Source organism: Patiria miniata, unplaced genomic scaffold, assembly GCF_015706575.1.
Source record: "Patiria miniata isolate m_02_andy unplaced genomic scaffold, ASM1570657v1 HiC_scaffold_24, whole genome shotgun sequence".
Lineage (NCBI taxonomy): Eukaryota > Metazoa > Echinodermata > Asteroidea > Valvatida > Asterinidae > Patiria > Patiria miniata.
The window spans coordinates 4,453,543-4,463,598 of NW_024037063.1; the positions used below are offsets into that span (position 1 = coordinate 4,453,543).

The window sequence follows — 10,056 nt, forward strand, 5'->3', positions numbered from 1 at the left end:
CAACCAAAAACCTCTTTCCCCCCTGAAAACTTCTACATGTGCAAAAGTAATTACGTGCGGTAATTCGGGAGTCGAGGGCAGGGCTTAGGGTCATAAACACCGACATTCTTCGGCTTCAATTTTCTCGGCTGACTGCTCTTTAAATTTTTGCCCCAAAGTAAAATAACTATTAAGCCTATGTTATGTCTCCGCAAATTTGAACCCGGGGGGCACCAAAGTTTGTTTACCCATAGGTCCTAGCTCTATGGTTTTCCGATCAAGGCCGGTATTGCGTGCTCTGGGTTTCCCTGCAATGTCGCAACACCTTAAAGTTGTGGAGTTTTCTTCTTGATACATTTTCAAGTTGTAAAAAGTTGAAGGTTCTGTACAACCGAAAGGCTTTTTTTCTGAAGACTTTACACTTACAGGGGTGATTATAAAAAGCGACATTCTTTGGCGCGATTTTTTTCGTCTACTTTTGCAATGAGCGTCGATGGTTGGTTGATGGTCTCCGGGCAGCGCGCATATCGGAGCTGTGACCCGGTGTATAAAAACAGACGCGCGGGCCGCACTTCCCCAGTTACTAGAACGGAGTACACCTACAGCACCTCGAGAGTTGAAGCCGTCTTGCCGGTGGGGAGCACGCACCGCACGCACCTAACGCACCGCATCACCGCGGTGTTCAAGTTGTTGCTACTATAGGCAGAGAATGTACATGTACAGTACATGTACATGCATATGTAGAACTACGTGTATATTATAAGCCATAGAGACAGGACACAGCCTCGGACTAAAGCGAATCAAACTCCTTCAACTTGCCCTTGGACCGAGACGACGGAAAACACTTGCGGCGAAAGTACAATTCACTTCGATTGTTTTTGCGAGTCAGGATATCGAGTCACTAGTCACCGTAGTGAGAACTGTTTCACAGATTCTGAACTGTTTCATTGCTCATTTTGGGTCGGTTCTTTGGACATAACCGTTTCATCCGGAGACGAGGACTGGTATGTAACTTTTATTTCATGTTAATTTGGACCAAATTTGAAATGTCTTAATGAGGATCGATACCCTTTAATCACTGACTTACTAAACGAGTCGTATAAGTTTGCCCGTATGTTCATACCGCAAGATGTTTTGCTTTTTTTTTAGAGCTGTGTCTATTTCACATTTCGTTTATCTTTAACTACAGGTCCTCAGCCCAAAAATTAACGTAATCCTTGTATGCAATTTGCATCTCCGAACACATACATCACATGATTTACAGCCCCACAATTCGGCGCTTCCATTAATTTTGCACCAATTTCATCGATCAAGAAATAGATGGTTTCATTAATTTTGAAACTGGACCTGAACAAATAGTGCACCTGATATAATATTTTAATGAAAATCTGTGTGCGCCTAGGCCACTTAAGAAAAATTTAGGCAAACTTAACAAGTAATTCCATTTCATCAACTGACATTTTATTATCATTTATTAATTTGATATCCAACAGTGCAGAGCCACCATTTACAGATGTCATAAAAAAATGCAATTAAACAAATATATATGGCACAAAAACACAAAAAAGTGAAATCCTGTTACGGGTTACGGTTAAAACCCGAATGATAATAAACTCGATACTCGGTACAATTTCACGGCATGCGTGCATGACTGTACGACTGGTGCACTGCGTTACAAATCTTGCGGTGTACCAGTGTAGTACACGACTCCATTACGACGTACTGAAACTAAACGGGGAAATTATGCGACGCCAACAACCATCATGCAGCGGTACATTCAACAAGAAACGGCGTGTTAAACAACACGAGAAGACGCTGTGCGGTGCAACAGGGCCAAATTTCACGGCGCTGCTTAACAGTTAGCAGAAAAGTTGTGTTTAGCATAGCAGAAAAATTAAGCACTATTTCGCGGCGTGTGTGTGCTAACGGTCGCGCGTGCATGGAGATTTCTATTGTTACGTCACTAAGTTAAGAAAAAAATTCCTCTGAGCTAAGCATGCGTTTTGCTGTGCTTATGCTTGCGGTATCCATGAAATAGACGGAGACTCTGTTAGCAGAAAATCGTGTGCTTAGCAGCGCCGTGAAATTGGGCCAAGCTAGACACGCATGCGGTGCTATAAACGATAGGACGTCCGGTGCAACACGACACGACGTGCAGTGCATGCAACACGGCACGATGCCGGTGCAATACGACACCACGTCCTGTGCAACACGACACGGCGTTCGTTGCAACACGTCATGACCCGCGGTGTTAACGTAGACACGACTTTCGGTGCATGCAACCCGTCGGCACGGCGTGCGGTGCAACCCAAGTTTCGTCTGGCTTCGTCCTACTCGGGCAAAGTTCACCATTTTTCGGGTCGTAGCGTTCCTGATCTTCATCCGCCACGCCTGCGGAGGGGGGGGGGGTTGCTTGTGGCATGGGAAGGCCACTTCGGCCGGATCGAAGCCGTCTTTCACTCTGCGCCTCGGGAACTCGCACTGCGGTCTCCGACTCGTGGACCCGATGACTGAATTCTTGGTCCGTATTTCAACCCGGTCCGCCAAACCAGCCTCGGCCCGCCGTCATGGGCACCCACTATATACGAGCCTTGCCACAACCTACTCTTAAGCTTTACATTTGTGTGGGACTGCCGACCCGCCGGCTTGATGCTGGGCCGGCCCGGAATGCACGGGGGCCCAGTGTTACAGTGCCGCATTGTGGCCGACGCTCATCAGAGCCCATAAAAGGCGTTGGTTGATACAGACAGCGGGATGGTGGCCTTGAGTCGGAATCCGCCAAGGAGTACAACACACCTGCCGAATCAACTAGCCCTGAAATGGATGGCGCGGAGCGTGCCGCCCATACCCAGCAGTCGGGGCAGAGAGCGCGGACCACCAGGTGGTACGCCCTGACGAGTAGCAGGGCCCCAACGAGTACGAGGGCCCGACGAGTAGCGGGGCCCTGACGAGTACGAGGGCCGCCACCGCGGTGCACGTCGAAGCGCCGGCCGCTAGCCCTCGTTGAGCCGCCGTGGGCGCAGATCTTGGTGGTACATGTAGTAGTACATGTTCAAGTGAGATCCACGAGGACCGAGTGTCGGAGAAGGGTTTCATGTGAACAGCAGTTGTACATGGGTCAATCGATCCCCGGTCGAAAGGGGAATCGGCAAAAACGACGTGGGATGCAACCACAGACGTGAGGTGCAACCCGTCGGCACGAGGTGCAGTGCATGCGACGGCGCGACGTGCGGTGCAACCAGAAGGCCCGACGTTTAACGTTATGGTGCAACCACAAGCACGTCGTGTTTCTAAAAAAAATATCATTGATCTACATGACGCCCCCCCCCCCCATGAAATGTTCCAGCCCCCCCCCCCCCCACACTGAAAAATGCCTGGCTACGCCATTGGCAACCACAAGGGACGACGCGCGTTGCAAGGCTGAATGGACCAACGTTAGGGCAGCTTTCGTTGAATCCACTGAAGATTTTTTTCGGGTACTGGCAGAGGAGCTAAGACGAGCTTGAGAGGATAAGTCATCGGACAATGCACGACAAAAAGCTTCAAACCCCAGCAACTCTGGAGGCATCCCCTGTTGACAGGGGATGTGTATATACGCATCGTATACAATGACACTTGGAGCTGGAGGGTCATTATGAGGATGAAAGAAATTTGCTTATTATATCTATCTATCTTTAAGCTTCCCCTGCGATGCTCCGTTTTACTCTGTTGACATCTAAGAAAGGAGCCAACAGGATATAAACAACCTTTGTGATTTCAGCTGTTGTTATTCACATTTGTTTGTTGGAATACAGTTGATGAACTGGTTTGATGCAGGCTCCTCCATATTCTGTTCTTGCTAAAAACAATCCAAGTTTTAAAGGGCCGCTAGACTCGTTACACGCCAAAGGGAACACGATTAGAAATCCCTGCAGCAAGGGTTGGGCCTGACGGATACAACTACTGCCTAGATGATTATGTCTACATGTCACAGATGTTAGCTGCGTGCATGTACTGTTTATGAATACGTTTGGTTGAGCTTCATCTCTTTCAGGCTGGTAACTGACAATACCTTGATGTCTTTAGTAGTTCAACCACGTACAATGGATGAGTCGTCGGCAATTAACTTTTTAGCACAGTTACATTTACAGACCCATCTTCTAGATTGTTTCTCTTTTTTGCCAAATTGAACAGCTTCCCTTTGACTCTGGTTCTGAGGGGCCACGTACGAACCCCCTACCCTTCCTTTCCCAAAAGACGGGCAGGAGTAAAAACGACTGCTTTTTCAAATCAAATATCAGATCTAAGCTCTACTTCCCTTTTCTCTTCTCTTCTCTCCCCCCCCCCCCCTTCAGCCACTGACCAATATTAAGAAACTTGTAACATGCATGCCAAAAATAAAAACATTTTGAATGCAACAGTTCCTAACTTTGACTCTCTCAAGAGTGCAGGAGAATTGTCATTCTGGATTTAAACATGTTCCCAGTGCAGGCCTCAGGACACCCCCTCCCCCAGCAAGGCGCCTTCATTACGCCTTCGGCGTGCTTTCAAGGACATCCCCACTGCCCTCACTTTTAACCCACCCCACCTGTAGATACCCCCCCGTTTTCTTCCTGAAAGCTGGATCCGCACATGCGCCCCTCCCCTTACAAAAAAGCTTCTGGATCAGCAGCGGGCCAGCCCCGGTGTGTTCATACACTACCTTTAGGTGCCAAAACAGTTTATTTTGGAACCCTTTATCCACAGATTGTTGGACGTAAGAGAGATGGAGACCAGCAGCAGCAGATCAGGCAGTCGAACGAGGCACACTGAAAAAGGTGATTTTTCATAATATATTACCTTTCATCAAAAGACGGAATTACGTGACATCACACTTCCTTATCTCTCACTCAATTTGGCGGAACGGTTATCCTGCGAAAAGGCTGAAGCTAGCTGCAGTGGTGGGAACTGCGCGCGTATTGCGCGACATTATACGAACGGCATTTTTTTCTGTGTGCATAAAAAGACGTCTTCGCATGACCGTCAAAGGGCCGTCGGAAGTGCGTGAATGTCCCTCCCAGTGGTCTCGGCAAGTTTGTCTTTCAAAAATTCGACTGCGTATAATCGTGGCTGTGATTGGAGCCCAACGTTAGTCTAATTGGAAGTTACGTTAGCGTCAATGCTGCCGTGTGTTTCGTTGTGCTCCATTCGGCTCGACATCTCGATCGCGAAAGGCATGACGCTGCGAGATCGTATCCGTAGGAACGATTATACAGTCAGATATCGGTCGCGTGCAAGTCGCGCGTGAAGTGTAGATCCCTGACGATCAACGTTGGATGCCGGCCCGCCGCAAGCTGTGATTGTTGCAGTGCTGTGGCATGACCGATCCGCTTTCACTTGCGTACGTTTTGACGTCCCGTTTGACAAAGCTCGGTGTCTTTATCCCCGGTGTCTTTATCCCCCGCTGTCGCTCCCGTCCAAATAGTGCGTTCACAATATCTACCCTTTTGGACACGACAAGTGGCTCCAGTTGCATTTCGGCACTTTGCAGCCTACGTATCTGATCCTGAAAGTGCTTAATTTTATTTCGCTTTTGGGCGCAAGTTATAATCTAAGGATATACAATGGCTCAGAAGGAGATGAGCCCCAGTTCTTGCACGACACACCTCGCTTTATAAAGATTTGCGGGTTTCTTTGTCATTTTGCAGAGTGCAGAGTTGAAGTGGACAAGGATTCAACCTTTGCCAAGGATGTCCTCAAGCACCTTGCTGACCCCTTGCCGTACAGGCATCTGGACTGGGAAAGGAGGTGGAAGCTCCACGCAGTCACACAGGTCAATGATGACAGTGCTCAGCGGAGGTTCAAAGACAAGAAACTCCAACTTGAACGGGAGCGATCAAATAAGCAATCTGAGTGTTTCGCATTCGGACTTACGGAGTGGCAGTACGAGGCCAACCGTATCTGCGATGGAGACATCAGATACCAGAAGTTGGATTGTCCACTTGGTAGAGTGGGCCAAGGAATCAACGCTTGCCTTTATCCAGCTGTTCTTCTTCAGTGGGCAGAAGAGAAGAACTTCAAGCAGCCGTGTATCATCGTCTACAAGGTGCATCACTTTGGATGTCTTGAATTATTAGATACCTATGACAAGACAGACTGACCAACCTTGACATGTGCTAGGGATCTGCTCATTTTCTCTGAGCTGAGACTTATTTAGGGTATTCCTAAAAAAAATATCAATTTCAATGTATTTTAATTCTTGAATTTTCTTTTGACAGGTCGCGAAAGGTCATGGCAGGGTAGTCCCTGCAAGATCTTCACGGGAAATTCCATTTTCGGAACCATCGAGAGAAGTGGATCATTTCATTTCTGCCGGCATGCCAGACTCTCGTGAACCAACCAGCAAGCAGCTGAGTAAATCACAGGTACATAATTCTCGGTCTTTTTTGTTAGACTCATCCTAAAGTGGCCATATAACCGCTGACCTTAGCTCTAATGGCGGCTTCATTGCGTTAAGTCAAAACACAGGTTATTAAAACTAACACGAACCGTTCTTCATTAACGAGGACTGAGCTGCATTTTGTCGGTGAGTTTGGGCTCAGTTGAGGTTTTGAAGGGACCTGAAGAAAACCTGTTTTGCTCATTTTGATGAGTTTCGTCATTTCCTTAACTTTATGATTCAGGCAAAATCTTCCAGATTTGGTAAGTACTGCCCAGCATGCACTGCCTTATAGCTGCATGCGGTCGCAATGGGTTAGATGGCTCAAAGACACCGGAGCATTTCAGACGATCCAGGGGTTGACGGGACATTGGGTTTTGTGAATTCAGCAATTTTGGATCCGAAGATTGAAAGCAACCAATCGTATCAATCTTCATCATGTTTCAGATCTACCTGTTTGAGTTTGACGAGCAGTCACGTTTACGTAAGCCGCCAAGACACTGCCTGCCGTATGCAGTTGTTTCTCTGACACTCAGAGAACTGACAACCAGTCCATCGCCAAACGCCGGCACCGTGCCACCTGTCAGATCAACAGGGACATCGAGACAGGACACGGGTCGGGAGAAGAGCAAACACCGACGGAGAAGATCAGACAAACGGGAGAGACACTCCACCTCACTGGGTGCCAGTTCCAAAACTGCCGTGCAGCCAAGACCCCCACCAACCTCATCAGTCGGTGAAACTCGTAAACAGTCTTCCTCCATTGAGAGGTTCAACTCGTCCTCAAAAAACTGCATCGCTGAAACTTCCGATGGAATCGATGACAGCAGCTCAGTAGCAGCATCAACGACCGGAACGAGTCATTTGGAGTTAGAACAACCAGGCACTTCAAGAAATGAGTCTGCAAGATGCCTCCCGATTGGGAGAGAATCCACTCTAGAGCAGTTGAGAGAAGAAACACGCCAGAGGGAAGAGAAGCTGCGATCGTTGCAAATTGAAAGGACGAACAACGCGATGCTAGGTTTCGGGATAACATCAGAGCCTCACCAATCACTACCCAATGCTTCTCAGGCATCCCCGCCTAAAAGTACAAGCTTTGCAAAAGACACCAGAGTGGTTTTACGAGCAGAGCAATATAACAAACCAATCCGAAAGCGGGCTGTTAAAGATGGAGAAGGTTCATTTAATTTGGAGCCTACTAAAATCCGTCGCTTTAACAAAGACAGTGACTTCATCCCAGACGGTACTAACAGCTCCTTGAATGATTCAACCTGCGATCTGGCATTCACTGGCAATTCTTACAAAGTCGGGAAGGCATCACCCGCAGAATTAGTCGCAGACCCTGACTCCGAGGCCATAGAGAACATTGTGCCCGGTGCGGATAAAATGGAGATGCATGATATAGACGGTGATGAGTGTTCATGGCCTGAGCCATATCAACAACAGCCTTATCTAGCACAGAATTTAAACGAAGCATCAAACCAAAGGAACGTTCTTGTCACCCCTCTAAACCTGAACGAGGCACATTTCAATATATCTGGTGAACCTGTTACCTACTCAAATATTAACCATTCACCTGACCAAACGAGTGTTGTACCTGCTACCTGGTCAAACGTAACAGAGACAGGTGAGATGAATGCTCAGCCTGTAACCTGGTCAAACTTTGAAGATCTCAGTCACGTCCAGCTATCCCAAGTAAATACGCCGTCAATCGGGACGTACAACGTCTCTTCCTGTGGTGATGACACTGGCGTGGAAACTAACACCTCAGCTTTCCCACCTACTTATAATTATGCCAATGACTTTAGGCAGAAGCTGGAGCAGAGGATGACTCCTGAAGCAGTGGAATTGGTTATGAACGATCCGAATTTCGTGCAAGATGTAACCGCTTTTCGTAATGATCATTACAGCCCAGCAGCCCCACTTGTCAACATGGACGCTCCTGTTTCGCCGCCTGACGAAGATCAGAGGGACATAAACGAGGACCTCATTGGTACAGAGGTCGCACGCTATTTGTCACTCGTTCGCCAGCAGTCAGCTCCGTCTTCAGATGGAAAACCTGGAAATGAAAATTTCCAATCAGGTGTATCTCCCGATGACAATCAAGGGCTGGAGCTTACCAGCCAACCTCATCCAGTCGATCCAAGGCCTGCATTGTCTGCATTAGGGAGGAAGATAGAGGTGAACCTCAAGCGTGTTTCGTGGAGCGTTGACAAGTTTACGGTATCAGAAAGTAGACACTTATTTTCATTTTCCTTCTCAAAGGAAGGCCGTAAGACAAGACGCGACAGCGTTAAGGATCCGAAACGCAAAGATACGTCCACACCATAGCTATATTAAATGATGATGGATGTGCCCGGCATCACCGAGTCAACGCTCTAGTAATTTAATATGGCCCCATATGGTTCCCACCGATATCCCAAATGAACAATAATCTTGATAACTCCGCAGTATACCTAATTAAGACATATTTTTCTTTTCATTTTTCACCACGAAAGGCACAGAAACTAGCCCCCAAAATGTAATCACAAATGGTGTAGGCATAAGGCCGATGTACGATGACTTCCAAAAAAATCGGGAAATCGACGCGGTGGACTAGTGACTGTCGTCATGTTTACCGTGTGCCACGCTACATGACCGGCCGAGGCTGCGATGTCAAACACGGCATGGCATCACACATCACGACGGTGAGAGGCTTAGACCACGTGTAGCGGAATGTAAAAATGGAAGAGTGAAGGCTCTTTTTAGCGCGCGGTTTTTACGGAGGCGGAAGTTCTACGTGACCTTAGAAACTGAGATAAACTGCTTCTAGTTGAACTTGCTATACTTAAAACGATGTCTGGACGCTCGGTAGTTTTTTTTTACGACGGGCCTCCCGTGGTGAGCGACCTTTTTAACTTTTACCGTTTTAGCTAACACGGTGTCTGAACATGGCCAATGACATCACGATTTGTCAGTTTATAATTGGACTTTCCTATTATGGAAGCGCTCCAGCTGGCGGGGCCGAGATGATCAACCAATCTCCCATAGGCAAGCGCACATGTGAACAAAGTGTGCCCTCATTAATTATGTCTGAGGTCTACATGCTTGCAAGGTTGGAGATTCATTATAGGGAAAGACCATGGGTCAAGCAAAAATACTTTTCAAAATGCTTTAAATGCTGTCCGCTGGCATACTCTATAGTTGTGAGGGTTTGACATGTTTTTAGAAAGAAGAGTGTAGATTTTAAATATCCATGGTCAGATTTTCAATTGGTCATGCATTTCTTTCAATGAAGTGATATCTTACCACAAATCACTGCCTCTCTCCTTTGTTAAACCACTAAAACGCAGTAAATGTACGTTGTTTCAATTTCAGATCTCCTTCACATACATTTTGTACATAATATAAGTTTTATAACATGCTTTTGGAAACATGAAGTGCAGGATTCTATACTATCCGTGGTCAGATTTTAAAAATTGTATTCTTTTAACGGGAGAGGGTTCTTACCGCTAGTCACAAACGTGCTAATTATGAGGTCAGTGTTTTTAACAAGCGAAACAATGTACAAAAGTTCAATTTCACTTCCTTTGTCAATACATGTATAATCACATGAGTATAATACAGGTGTACATAGAGTTTGAATATACATGTACATGTATTATTCAGTTTTGCCCTTTAAATAATTAATTTGTTTAGTA

At 46.8% G+C, this 10,056-nt stretch overlaps 1 protein-coding gene across 1 annotated transcript; it reads left to right on the forward strand.

The window, feature by feature from the left end:
* The first annotated feature begins 274 nt into the window (after window positions 1-274).
* On the forward strand, window positions 275-8,900 carry LOC119731541. Its single transcript, XM_038204712.1, has 5 exons — window positions 275-983; window positions 4,705-4,775; window positions 5,646-6,043; window positions 6,216-6,362; window positions 6,824-8,900. The coding sequence occupies exons 2-5, from the start codon at window positions 4,724-4,726 to the stop codon at window positions 8,705-8,707; spliced, it is 2,481 nt and encodes an 826-aa protein (XP_038060640.1). The 5' UTR covers window positions 275-983; window positions 4,705-4,723; the 3' UTR covers window positions 8,708-8,900.
* The last annotated feature ends 1,156 nt before the right edge of the window (window positions 8,901-10,056 follow it).

Bases quoted from the DNA above. Each gene is read 5' to 3' on its own strand.
- LOC119731541 (XM_038204712.1), top strand. From the start codon at position 4,724: ATGGAGACCAGCAGCAGCAGATCAGGCAGTCGAACGAGGCACACTGAA. The intron at 4,776-5,645 runs GTGATTTTTCAT...GTCATTTTGCAG, and splicing joins AACGAGGCACACTGAAAAAG to AGTGCAGAGTTGAAGTGGAC. The intron at 6,044-6,215 runs GTGCATCACTTT...TTCTTTTGACAG, and splicing joins CGTGTATCATCGTCTACAAG to GTCGCGAAAGGTCATGGCAG.